We start from the raw sequence: 14,366 nt of genomic DNA, 5'->3' as shown, positions 1-14,366 counted from the left end.
TCTGTTTAAGTTTAGTTTACTTTGGGCATTCAGCAGCGTGCTTGTTAACAACGCGAACGACACTTTTTGTCATTGCGCCCCTTGGAATGGAAGAATCTGTTCCACCTCACTCGCTGTCTTGATAGCTCGACTCGAGAGAGTGACAGCTGAGGTGGGTAGCATGAGCTAGCGCTCAGTGTCGGCAAAACCGACGAGGCGACGACCCGTTTGGCTCGTGGAGATCAGTGTGCCAGGCCTCGGTTCACGTCAAATCTGCCATGGTGTTGAATACTGGACTAGATCACAAGATCAAGCGTACGGAACTCCTGATAAAAATCCGGAGTGTTTGATACTAGGTGCTAAATTTTAGTAGGGTCACATTAGATGTTCGGATGCTAATTAGAAGAATTAAATATGAGCTAATTACAAAACTAATTGCACAGATGGAGTCTAATTCGCGAGATGAATCTATTAAGGCTAATTAATCCATCATTAGCAAATGATTACTGTAGCACCATATTGTCAAATCATGAACTAATTAGGCTTGATAGATTCGCCTCGCGAATTAGACTCCATCTATACAATTAGTTTTGTAATTAGACTATATTTAATACTCCTAATTAGTATTCAAACATCCGATATGATAGGTGCTAAAGTTTAGTCCGGTATTCCGAACACCCCTTAATCGGGACTGTGGGTGAAAAAAAGGGATCCGATGGTTTTGTTATTCAACGACTGGTCCAATGAGAAAGAAAGGCATATATTCCAGCAGGATTAGTGGTCGCTGCGCCCTAATATAATATCAAACTGGGACTCACTCCACCACTATTTTTTTTAAAAAAAAAAATCGTTTGTGCTAAAGTCCAGAAAGAGATTGCAGGCCGCAAACTTGCAGCCCGCCTGACCTGAGAGGCTTGTGTAACTGACTGGAACGGCTGTTTGGATACGAGGTGTTAAACTTTAACAGTATCACATCGGATATTCGGATACTAATTAGGAGAACTAAACATGAGCTAATTATAAAACTAATTGCAGAACCATGTGCTAATTCGCGAGACGAATCTATTAAGCCTAATTAATCCATCATTAGCTAACGGTTACTGTAGCACCACATTGTCAAATCATGGACTAATTAGGCTTAATAGATTCGTCTCGCGAATTACACTCCATCTGTGCAATTAGTTTTATAATTAACCTATGTTTAATACTCCTAATTAGTATCCAAACATCCGATGTGACGGGTGTTAAACTTTAACACGCTATTGCCAAACAGGCCCTAAGAGTAGGCGGCTTTGCCATAAGACCCGAGGAAGTGCCAGCGGTACTTGAGATTTGCACTCATGAAGTGGAATTCTGAAATTATCCGAGCCTCATTTCTTCTTCATTCATCTCTGATTTCTCCGCCAAGTCTAACATTATGTTCTTCATCATTGTTAGTCGGGCACCACACTAAATTAATAATACCGATAGTCGATGGAGACCATTAATAATTCCAACCAGGATAAAAACACCACCCTTATCCCGGTTGGTAATTCCAACCGGGACTAAATCTTTTTTGTCCCGGTTGGAATTACCGACCGGGACGCGCGGGGGGAGGGGAGCTTTTGTCCTGGTTGGAAATTCCAATCAGGACAAAAGGAGGTTTCCACGTCCCCTCCCCCCACCTTCCTTATCTTCTTCCACGTAGTGAGGAGCGGCCCCCTCTTCTTTCCTCTCCCATCTTATCTTCCACCTTCCTTCCTTATCTTCTCCCTCCTCCGTCTCTGTGCCGCTGCCATCCCCTCCCCCTCTGCTGCCCCTCCCCTTCCCCCTTTGCTCGCGCCCTCACTGGCAATGAGGAGCGGCAGCAGGGTGAGGGTAGGGCAGTGGCGCGGCCGGCGCGTGTGGCGGCAGGCGGAGCGGAGGCGGGCCGCGACGGGCGGAGGCAGAGCGGAGGCGGAGCGGATGCAGGCGAGGGTGGAGCAGAGGCTGGCGAGGGTGAAGGCTGGTGAGGGACGGGAGGCAATGGGCGAGGACGGAATGGAGGTGGGCGAGGACGGGAGGAGGCGGACGCCGCCACGCCGCCGGCCCATTTTTTTTAATTTTTTGGAACTGTTTAACCAACCGGGACTAAAGGGGGCCTTTAGTCCCGGGTGAATGATACCGGGACTAAAGAACTCTCTTTATCTCGAATGATTAGTTCCGATTGGATTTTTAGGATCTATGGCTCTATCCAATCGGGACTAAAGCCGTGTTTTCGAGTAGAGGGTTAGTTTGACTGAAACAAAGCCGATGGTATGAATCTGCAAAGTTGTAACAAGACGGTGGCGTTGTAATTCCTGCAGAATAAATGTGTCTACATCGCCAACAAATTATCCTTACAGTAAAACAATTTAGCCTACAGCGAACAAATAATTTAATTAAAAAACAAACGGTGACTCGTGAACAAATGACTCCACACACGAGCAAATGATATTATAGGTGAATAAATATATACATGCACCGAAAAGGTTAGCCTACATAGCGACTAAGTAATTTAACATTGTGATCAAATGGCTTCATATGTGAACAAATAATTCTTATAGATGAACAAAATTTATAGACATGATGAATAAATTAGTTACAAAGAAAAGAAAAGGAGAGAACGAAAAGGACTTTGGGGCATATGGGCAATTGTAAATCATATTTTTAGTGACACATTGTATCGTTCTCAAGCATTGTTATCATTCATTCAGCATCTTTTTAGAACCTGGAAGTTCCGATTAGACGTACAAGTCTCATTCTTGTGCTGTCCACGTACTACCATTCGTTCCGCGTAGACTTTAACACCTGTCACATCGGATATTTGGATACTAATTAGAAGTATTAAACATAGTCTAATTACAAAACTAATTGCACAGATGGAGCCTAATTCGCGAGACGAATCTATTAAGCCTAATTAGTCCATGATTTGACAATGTGGTGCTACAGTAACCATTTGCTAATGATGGATTAATTAGTCTTAATAGATTCGTCTTGCGAATTAGACTCCATCTATACAATTAGTTTTGTAATTAGCTCATGTTTAATCCTTCTAATTAGCATCCGAACATCCGATGTGACCTTGCTAAAGTTTAGCCCCTTGTATCCAAACAAACGTCCAACATTTCCTGCAACGGTGTGGATTGCCAGTAAGGATTTGGACATGGCTAGCTGGTTCCATCTCGAGGTGTTGCTCCTATAGACAATATCCTTTTTTTTTTTAAAAAAAAGTAGTTTTAATGATATGTATCTCTCCTCCAATCTTAATTGAAAGGGGCGCATGCACTCCTACTGGAATTAAATTATGTGATAGGCATCTCATTTTTAACCATATATGCACACTATGCTCAACGTACACGCATCTATTTTTCCAAGTATAATTCAGTTCTTCGTGGCTGAATCCTCGCGTGATTTTTATTCAAGTGCAAAAAAAAAAAATACGGACGTGATGTTATGTGCACTTTTGTTTGTGCTCCGAGATCATGTTCTTGGTCCGAGGAACCGTTTGATCTCACCCTGATTAAATCTCATGGTGTGACCGTTCCATGATTTTTCTGTGAACCAAGTATATTGCTTTTGCACTCTACGTAATTTTGCGAACGTTGAAAACTTGCATTGAGGTGGTCTTTGCGCTGTTTTTGTCGAGTCAACGAGGAACGGGACCAGAAGCGCTTCACTTTTTTTGCAGTGTGAGAGATCCTGATCCGAGCCCTTGATTACTTCCCACAAAACTCCCAACTTTGACACTATGCAAAAAGAAGATTCCCCATCACATCAAACTTGCGGTACATACATGGAGTACTAAATGTAGACGAAATCAAAAATTAATTGCACAGTTTTGTTGTACTTTGCGAGATGAATCTTTTGAGCCTAATTAGTCAATATTTAGACAATAATTCACAAATACAAACGAAACGCTACAGTGTCGCATTTATGGCAAAATGACAATTTGACATCTCCCAACTTCCCAGGCAAACAAGGGCTGAATTTGTTCGTTACAAGCGCAGCGCTCCGTTGTTGGGTGGGCCTTGGCCAGCATCCTTCCACTGACGCAAAAGTGGTGGTACGTATGGCACCGGAACTGGGCGGGGCCCACGCGGCCAACCTCACTACCAGTCGCTAACTACAAAACCAGCTCACCACGGGCCCTCACGCCCGCTCCACTGCTCCACCGCCACCGACGCCGGAATGAAGCCCGTGCCCGCCGACGCCCCGGTGCCGGCGACCAAGATCGCCATGCCCGGTTCGGCGGCAGCCGGCGCCGAGGCGGCGCTCCTCGGGAAGGGCCGCAAGGTCTGGGTCTTGGCCGCCATCGCGCTGCTCGCGCTCTGGTCCATGTCCGCCGCCTCCGTCTCCCTCCGCTGGTCCTCCTCGGGCGACCTCGCCGCCTTCTCCGGGGACCTGGACGTCCCGCTCCTTGACGACCTCGACTCCCTCGTAAGTACGCCCCCCTTCACTTTACCCGCCCGCCTCCGCCTGCCTCCCTGAGGGAGAGATTCATTCTTTCTTTTTTTTCCGACACGAGGTCAATCCCCATTTCCTCCTCCTCCTACGGAGCAAGCTATCCGTGATGGGCTTAATTTACTACTCCATTAGCTGGATTTTGTATTCAAATCGAGGAGGGACACGGTTCCTTTCTTCCTTCCATTTACGAATTGCAACACTTGCTGTGGGCTGTGGCCTATAGGTAGTCCTGCCAGGTTCAGGTATTTTCAGGTCAATGTCAGGGGAATTTTGCAATTCTCGTAACCTTATTTGCTTGTTGGACCATCTGTGAGAAAACACAGGTAAAAAAAAAAGTACCTACAAATAGTATTAGATACTCCTTACCAGTTGAGTAGGTACCACTTACTTATCCACGAACGTTACCAAAATTACCCAATTTATATTAAACTCCTTACGAAGAACAGGATGGATTCAGCCAAGGCATCGATTCTCCGCATAAACTAGCTGGGTTACCAATTTCCCTTGGTGGGTTGTCAAAGCACCAGATCCTGGACTGCAAACAATACTGAACCTGCAAAATTCAGATTTCATATTTTATCTGAATTCGTCGAATCAATACTGCCTGTCAAAATACCTGTTACGAGTGTCAGCCAGAGCATGTGGATTATTCTTAAATTTTATACTATGTATCTTAGTTCTTAGAAACTAAAATTCCATGATTTCTTATGATTGTCCGATAGCAAGTCCCAGTTCCACATTTCCTAATTGTTAAATCGTGATACATTGTTGTCTTGTCTATTAGTAGCACAAAACACAATAGACATACTTCAGTTCTGTATTTCCATGCGTGGATAAGCAGCTTATGTTTGCCTTATAATTTGACCAGGAGATGGAGGAGAGGGAGAAATTAGTGGGTCGAATGTGGGACATGTACACACGCACCAGTGATGAGGTACGGCTTCCACGGTTCTGGCAGGAGGCGTTTGAGGCTGCATATGAGGAACTTGCTGGCGATGATACGCAGGTCCGTGATGCAGCTATCTCTGAGATTGCCCGAATGTCAGCTCACAAACTTGAGCTTGAACAGACAGTGAATGAGAATGAGGTATGCCCGAGAAGCTCTAGCTCATTATGTTTGCCACCAAATTCATTCTGTTTTCCTTATCTTGTGAGTCTGCCATTTATTTTTATTTTACCATGTCAATTCATCCCATTCGAACGTTAATATTTCTCTGAAGCCTAGGCATGCTAATTTATCCCATTTTGGAACAATGGTCTGAATCCAATATATTTTAGCTATTTTCATCACAGATGTTTTTTGGCTAAAACATTCAAGGACTGTAAGTTTCAACTAATGGACAGGGTTCGGGAGAATCATCCTGAATATAATGAACGGAACTGATGACATAGAACATAAAATGCACAATTGTCCAAACTAACACATTGTTGAAATAGCGGTACATATTATGTATGGTACTTTGACTGTAATGCAGTGGAAGTTCTGCTTAGCTGCAGATTGGAAATTGTTTCTCTTCTTTGACATAAATCATTTGAGTACAGTGCCGTCAGCATTTTTGATGAAACTGATATCATGCACTGTCAGCTTGCACATTGTCTTGTACTGTCGGCTTGCTATAGTTCCATAAGCAATCTAATCAGCAGAAACATCAAAACTATATTGCTTAGAAACATCAAAACTACCTATAGAAAAACAGAAACATCGAAACTAGTTTCACGAAATTTCTTATTTCCGGTCACCTTATGCAGGAAGAGAATGCAGCAAGCAACAGAGGTGGTAGGTCAATGGGGAAGTAGTAGCTTCGCAAACACCCTGCAGCCTGAGAACCACACCCTGCAGCCTGAGAACCTGAAGATCTCTTGCTGACTAAGATCATCAGCAGCTGAAATTAGGGGTTTTGATGTATACTAGTTTACAGCAACAAAGGTGCATTTCTGGCACTGTGTAACGTTAGTTACTCCCGCTTATGTTTGATGACAGGCAGGGCAAAAGGCTTGTCATTGCTGTAAAGTAACCTTCCCAGTGAAGATATTCCCGTATCTCAGGCTTCCTTAGCCACTGTTTATGTTGCTTCTATAATTCTATTTGCGTTGGTTGAGTCGTTCCAAGACAGATTTCTTACCCAATTTTTCAGTATCGAAAGGTTAACGAATGCAGTTCGCTCCAATTAGCCCTGATGCTGGTGCAGGGAAATATCATCGAGATCTAATGGGATTATTAGGGACTTGATTTAACGACATCCATTTGTTGGAGACTGACGGCCAGCAATCTCGCTCCATCCTGATACTCTTAATAGAGTTCAGTTGGGATAGTGGCACTCAAGTGCAGCAGCAGCTCAGTTACACTGTTAGTCTGTTACAGATGTCAGGTATTTAAGCATCACGGAGTAGTTGTTTCCATTGTAGCTGCGAGATTCCTATATATATGGTTCGGTTGGATCCCGGATGGATCCACCGAACGCCATGGCCCCCGCCGCCACCGCCGCGAGCCCCGAGGGCGAGGGCCACGATGACGCCTTCAGCAGCGTCCTGCTCGACGTCCGAGCCTACGGCGCCGCCCGCCGGAACTCCTCCACCGCCAGTTCCACGACGAGCACCGGCCACCCCATCGAGGTGACCTTCTACACCGCGCGCCCGCCCGTGCTCGCCCACTTCAACGTCCACTGCCCCGGCCTGCAGCTGCCGCCCGACGATCTGAACCTGATGCCCAGGGCCATCGCATCCGACGGCGACCTCTTCCTCTTCCGGGTGCCCACCGACCCCATGGCCAGTTTGTCCCACCACCGCAACGACTATTTCGTCTACAGGGCGCACCCCCAGCACCCGAAGCTGGATCTGCTCCCGAAGAGCTACGCCTGCTTCGGAGACTGCGAGCTCGCCGTCCTCGGTTACTGCGCCGCCGACGGCGGCGACAAGCAGTACGTCGTGGCCGGAGTCAAGACCGCTTTGACGCTGCACATCTACCGCTCCAGACCCGGCAGCGAGGCAGGGAGCTGGACCTCCTCCGACCAGCCATTGCCCGTGGAGGAGCTGCTCAGGGACAAGGTGTGCGCGATCCCAAGAGATGCGGACCTGATCCTGGACCACATGACAACCAAGGTGATCGTGATCGGAGGCCCGAAGGGCACGGTCGGGTGGGTTGACTTGTGGCGCGGCGTCTTCTTCTGCGACGTGCTCGACGAGAGCCCCAAGCTCCGGGACCTTCCGCTGCCGCTTCCGGCCAAGGGCAACTGGAGGCTCTTCAGGAACGACTGCTCGTACTACCGCCGGGACATCGCCGTCAGCCAGGACAAGAACTCCATCAAGTACGTGGAGATGGAGATCGTTCAGCCAAGGGAGGTCGCCACCACGCCCTCCGGCCCCGAACCCGCTACGTACCTCGAATGGCTGCACCGCCGAGAGAACCCGCCGCGGCCGACGTACTCCTGGGTCCCTGGTCGATGGAAGGCCACCGTATGGAGCATCCCGATCCCGGCCGCTTCATGGGAGGACTGGCACCTTGACTGCACGGCTAAGTCGGGCGACTTGCGTGTCGACGACCCAAGGCATTATCAGTTGCTGCATAAGCTCATGATCAGCGGCAGCAGCAACAAGGAGGTGACCGCAGAGGCAACCTTGTCCCTGGGGCTTCTGGGTATGGCTTATCCCACCTTGAGCATCGACGGCGATGATGTTATTTATCTGCCGGCAGGGGAAAGGCGGGAGTGGTGATTGCTGTAATGACATGAGGAGGAAGAAGCTGGAAGGAGTGGCCAAGCTTGATAGCCAAAAGAACACCATATTCATGCGTTGCTTCCTTGCCAGTGGGATTTCGAAACATCTCATGACTACAGGTACTTACCATACTGCTCCTCGCAACCTCGCCTGATGAGAGTGCTCGATCTGGTTGTCATTTATCTATTGATGACGAAATTAAAATATCTGCGTGTCATTTGCAAACCTGCAGTTACACAGTTAAGGTAGGCTTGGGGTTATTAGATGCGCTTAATTCAGGAGGTTTCTCAGTAACCTTACTCCCTCCGTCCCAAAAACAAGTCATTCTGCGATTCAAAATTTATCCCAAAAAACAAGTCAATTTGGCATGTAGACATGCAACAATCAATTAGTCTCAAATATGGCAAATAAATAGGGGCAATCGGGGTCATTTTACCTCTTATTAATCTGTCCTAAAATTCTAGAATGACTTGTTTATTGGAGTATATAACAATAATAAGGATGGTGTGGAGCACAGTAGATCTAGAAAAGGTGAAATTTGTTGAATTGAACTGTTGCATTATGTGCGTTGACTGTTCTTCACTTCTTCTAGAGGACCGTAAAACTGCTGTTAAAACGTAGAAACAATACCACGTCTTGTGGTTTTGTTTAATTGTTTATTAATGTCACACCCGGTTTTAAAACAAAACTAAGTGCTACCTCTCTATATATATATGCTAGGATCTAGTTTCATACATATAGTGACATCATCAATGAATAACAATATAGTAACATCATCAATGAATAACAGTAACAATATCACGTAAAAAAAAATTAAATAAAGACTTACCAGTCTATCAGAGATATACAGCTTAATCCTGAAAACGGAGGCTCCAAACTTCACAGGCAATCGACTGGGGGTTGCGTACGCCTATAACTCAGCATCATCTTCAGAAAACTTCACACACCTTCCTCTTCTGAGCAGCAGTAAGCAAGGGTGAGTACACTTATGGTTGGTACTTAGTAAGACCACAAGAAATAACTAGAATAACGATTTAAGTCCATCTTCAAGTTTATTAATCATGTGAGGGTCCATGCCGCTCTTGACCGTGAGCACGACTGATATATCAATTTTACACTCTGCAGAGGTTGTACACTTTCACCACAAATCGTGTAAAAGTTCAGAAGAACTTTAGATCTAACCATGCTGTGCTGATAAGGCACTCATCACACTACGGAGGTGTGACTGCATAGGGACGCTACGAGACCTTTGCAAAGATTCCCTAATAAGAAGTAGCCCGCTAAGGTTTTTGGATCAGTAGCAGAGCATAAACCTCTCTCAAGACTATGAAGCTACCATAGAGCAGATTAGTCTAAGGGCCGGTTTATACCCCATCTGTCGCCGCCCCTCTTGCCATTTCGGTAAGACTGCTTCAAACTAGAGTCTAATTAATTAGCCAAGATCAAAGCCATATAGTCCTTGTGGTTGCATTGTTTTCCTAGGTGGTTCTCCATGTTCCAATTAGTACATGGTATTCTTGTAAAATAAGTATAGATAGAAGGATGGTTAGGGACACTTACCTTTCTCCAACGAAAAGTTACTCTTACTGCTCTTCAGCTCTTGCTCTCATGAAACTCTTAACCTTTGAATCTTTCGAACAACGATCCTTCTACTCGAAGCAATCAGCGGCACAAACATACGAGTATAACTAAGAACAATACACCAAAATAAAAGAAAAGCATTAAAAGAGCGTACTAAATGATAGGGCTCGATTCTAAGATCACAAAGGCACGTGAAACACTAAGAACGATGCTATCATTGAAAACATACATCTATCGGAGAAACTTTGGTTGTAAAGGAATAGACAAAAATTATATGCTGCATTTATTTTTATTTTGAAAACACATGTGAATGATACTTTTAGAAAATACCCTAAGTTAGAGTTAATTCAAATTATATTTGTATACGGAAAGATGATGTAAAACCTAGTCAACTTTTATTTATAAATATTTATATACAAATTATGCCATTTAAACATTTAAATTTGGAAAAATAAACTATATGTAATACATCTAATCGATAACTTTATATGTCGTGCTGAACTAAAACAAGTTATAATTAGAAACTCATTCACGTTGATATTAATCATATTAACACTTGCTTAAAGAAAACCATTGTATAAACCTAATTAGCTTTTAATTAGAAAGGATGAGTAAATAAGTGTTAATAAAAATTAATATCATATTTATTATTAAAAACATGAAACATGGTGAAACAACATTGCTAAACTATGGCTTACAATTAGAAGATTAACATAGCAAGAATCGACCAAAACAAAGCTTTGGTTGAGAAGATACACTATCGAAGATTTAGGTTTATAAAAGAAAAGAACTATGTGCTTCATACATTTTAAATGTAGAAATCAATGTGATGATATTTAAGAGAAATGCCCTATGTTATAATTAACTCACATTATGTTTATATTTTGAAAACAAGAAGTAAAGCTTAGTCAAAAAATTTTAGTTACAAATGTTCATGTATAGTTTATACCACTTTAAACATTTAATTTGAAAAAAAAATATCATACGTGGGAACATTTAAGCGCATAACTTTATAATTCGTGTTGAATTAACCAAATTATAATTCAAAAACACATTTACGTTTATATTTAGCCAAATTAACATTCAATTATGAAAACTCGAGATATAACCTGTGTAACTTTTATTTAGAAAGCAAATTGAATAAACATTAATCAATTTAAGTTTGACTATGAAAACTGAGGTATAACTCTAGTTAGCTTTTAATTGGAAGAATTATTTAGATAAGCATTAATCAAATTAACATTAGTTTATATATATAACCTAATTAGCTTTTATTTAGAAAAGGATATGAAGTAAGCATTAATCAAATTGATGTTTATTATGAAAAGCAATGTATAACTCTAAGTAGCTTTTATTCAGAGAAGACACATGTTTATCAGGCATTAATCAAATTAATATCAAATTTATTTTTCAAAAATATGCATGAAGGAAAACATCACCACTAACATGTACTTTATGTTATCATGAACTTAACGCAACTTGAACAGATAGAAACAGAACTAAAACGTGTAATCTATGGATTAAACAAGGTTATAAGGATCTATTCGTGATTAACCGTAGATAACAGAGGCTAGCAAGGAAGATTCATAAGACACATGGAACCGTGCTCGTGAAAAGATCTATGCTTAGGGTTAAATCTGCCAAAGAACAAGGCTAAGGCTTGGTTGCAAGGATCTAAAAGGTTTAGGGGGTTTTCTAGGAAACTTGCAAGGCACGAGATCTAATCTAAACATTATAGCTTTCCCCAGGAGCCTAGACGCAAAACCGCCAGGGTCTTTTTCTTCCTCTCGCTAGGGGCTCTGGCCGGCCAGCTTGCTGGCGCTCTGGCGAGCTAAGGTCTCGGGCAAGTGGCGCACAAGGCGGAGGGGGTCGAGGGGATCTCGTGGAGGGCCCACCGGTGGCGGAGGATCACGGAGATGGCCGGACTCTGCGGCGGACAGTACCAGACAAAAGGCAGGTGGCTCGGCTGCGGCGGTTGGTGGCGCTCCGGTGCGGGACGCGGGCCGGCTTGGCGTGCAGACGGACGGCGCAGCTCGAGCGTGCGAGGCACGAGGGGCCGGGCAAGTGGTGGCGCGCCCGGCGACACAGCTGGCGGCGCGAACGGCGGTGCGGCGCAGAGCCTAGCAAGGTGGCGGCAAGGCGAGGAAGGATGGCGGCGGCGCGTGGACAACAGGGGTGTAGGGCGAGGCGTGGGCAAAGGTTTTATAGGGCGCGGGGCGGCCGGCGCACGCCAAGGCCAGTGGTGGTGGCGGCGCTGCGTGCGGCCCGGGAAGCGGCGGTGATGGGCCCTCATGGTCCTCGGTTGGGCCAGGCGGGCTGACGTTGGTCGAGCCCACATGCTCGGCTGAAATAGGTTTTTATTCAGAAATCATTTCCCGTGTAAATAAAAATCTAGAAAATCTAGATAATTCATTTAAGCTACAGAAAATACTGAAAATCACAAAATTCTAGGAAAATTCCTAGAGATAGATTGGAAGATGAGGAGTTCAAATAAAATACTTGGAACCCATTAAATAGAATCTAGAGCCTTCTAATAAATAGATTTAGCTCTAGGAAAAGGAGAATAAATTTTAGAAAAAGCTGGAAAATTCTTAGAAGGGTTTGGACATTGTCTAAACGCATATTAAAACATTTTTCACTCAAGAAACACTAAGATGCATCGGCATGAATGCAGCACACAAAACAACCTTATTTAATTTAGAAAAAACAATCAATTATTTTTCCTATACTAAATTTCCTGTAAAGAAAAAAATAAATGTTGGGAAAATTTTAAAATTATAAGAAAATTATTTTTTAATTATTCTTTTTAATCACATCCTGAAATCCTAAAATTTCAGCGTGTGACAATTAATTGTATGGAAATGTTTGGCCTCGAGAATTTTAGCAGTGGACTATCGAAACTCCTTCCGTATGCACAAACCATCCAGGAAATGGTGTCCAACCCGTTCCAGACAAATGCATCATCATCGTGGGTACTAAAATGTCTCTGATGGCCGAAGTTTCCTTTTCTCTTACTCAACACTACGTGCAAGTGCATCATCAATATTATTTTGATACTGTTAAGCTTCTGGTATATCTTAGTGCATTGGCATCATATGTCAATTCCTAAGACAAGAAGTGATATGCAGCTATTTATTTGGCCATAGTGCTTTAGGTTTAGCTTGCCCTGTTCTACTGAGGATAACATAACTGTTCGTCCCCTTGATCCAGAAGGTACTAATTATTGCTTCTAGGACATTTTGTTGAATCAAGAGCCATTTTATTTGATGTAGGTACAGGAGTATCTGTCGGACAAGACGAGGAGCATACGCAGAAGCTGACAAGAAGACGCAGGAAACGGCAGGTATAAGGTTATGTATCCTGATCATCTTATACTGTGGATGTGGTGACCAGGGAAAGTTTCGAGACAGGTCGTAGCCTCGTATGGCAGCAATCTGTGTTTTCTTTTAACCTTTGACTATGATCAGATAAATGCAGTAGATTCATCTATTCGGTCCAACACAGAAACACGTCTGCTTAATTGATTTAATGGTTTGGTAGGGTGAAATTTCTTTTTAAAATAAAAACGAATCAGGCAAAGAGAATAAGCTTAAACCAATCAGAAATAATAAATGACCAGTTGGATTAAATATCAACACGACCGTACCACTCAATTCAACAACAACACTAGCTGGTTGGATTAGAACATCAACACAAGTGCACCACTCAGCTCATACAGAACTCAACAACCACAACGGTCGGTTAAATTGGGATATCAACACGCTGCTATAGACCTCTACTGCAACGTCGCCAACTGTCACTCCACCACGCTGACCTCGTAGCGCCCATTCCATTACCAACTGCTCTTTTTTTCCTTAATTTGAGAAAGAAAAGAAAAGGAACATCTACAGTCAAGGGGAAGTCAACATACCATACCGGAATTGACTAATGTCGCGTTTAAAAAGGTCACAACACCAAAGGTGCCGTGGACACCAGCCTAAAGTGGGTTGGGTTTTCACCTGCAAGACTGCAACTCCAGCACACAGCCACAATTTGCCACTCATAATGCCGCCAGCCACGCCACCGTGATGCCACTGGCGCGCCTCGCTTGGCCACCGCTAGCCACGTCACTATGGTGGCGTGCAACCGAGCTGGACCACCGTCAACCACGCCACCACGATGCAGTCGACGCACCAACGCGCATACCCTAGTACCTAAGACCGCCGATGCATCTGCTGGCTACCATGGTCGGCCCGTGGAGGGGGTAGGAAACGCCTTGACGATGCCTCCAAAAGAAGGGAATGGCGCTCGAGAGCGAGCATCCCCATCGTCGTGGGCAGCAAATCCGGTATGGCACTTTGGGGTTTATTCAGTTTGATGTGGATTGAAAAATTGAAAATTGAGAGGGCTTATCCCGCCACTGGCTACCACCGACAACTTCTCCAAGGCCAATAAGCTAGGCCAGGGCGGCTTCGAGACGCCACCGTGCTCATGCTGTACAAGTGGATCGTCCAGTGGTCGGGAGCAGCAGCCCGCCGGGGTCAAGCGACGCGCGAGCGAGGGGAGGAAGAACAAGAAGGTGACTCGCGCTGCTGGTGCGGATGGACCTCAACGGGCCGGGCTGAATTCGACAGTGATAGCAGAAACAA

At 44.4% G+C, this 14,366-nt stretch overlaps 1 protein-coding gene across 1 annotated transcript; it reads left to right on the top strand.

The window, feature by feature from the left end:
- The first annotated feature begins 4,113 nt into the window (after positions 1–4,113).
- On the top strand, positions 4,114–6,554 carry LOC101766086. Its single transcript, XM_004983984.4, has 3 exons — positions 4,114–4,416; positions 5,312–5,530; positions 6,193–6,554. Exons 1-3 carry the CDS (start codon positions 4,168–4,170, stop codon positions 6,238–6,240), a joined length of 516 nt encoding a protein of 171 aa, XP_004984041.1. The 5' UTR covers positions 4,114–4,167; the 3' UTR covers positions 6,241–6,554.
- The last annotated feature ends 7,812 nt before the right edge of the window (positions 6,555–14,366 follow it).

The sequence above is a fragment of the Setaria italica genome, chromosome IX (genome assembly GCF_000263155.2).
Source record: "Setaria italica strain Yugu1 chromosome IX, Setaria_italica_v2.0, whole genome shotgun sequence".
Lineage (NCBI taxonomy): Eukaryota > Viridiplantae > Streptophyta > Magnoliopsida > Poales > Poaceae > Setaria > Setaria italica.
The sequence above is the reverse complement of the archived record's forward strand: the minus strand, read 5'-3'. Positions and strand labels throughout refer to the sequence as shown.

Coding starts and splice junctions, on each gene's coding strand:
- LOC101766086 (XM_004983984.4), top strand. CDS start 4,168: ATGAAGCCCGTGCCCGCCGACGCCCCGGTGCCGGCGACCAAGATCGCC. Junction 4,417..5,311: donor TTGACGACCTCGACTCCCTC/GTAAGTACGCCC, acceptor TAATTTGACCAG/GAGATGGAGGAGAGGGAGAA. Junction 5,531..6,192: donor AGACAGTGAATGAGAATGAG/GTATGCCCGAGA, acceptor CACCTTATGCAG/GAAGAGAATGCAGCAAGCAA.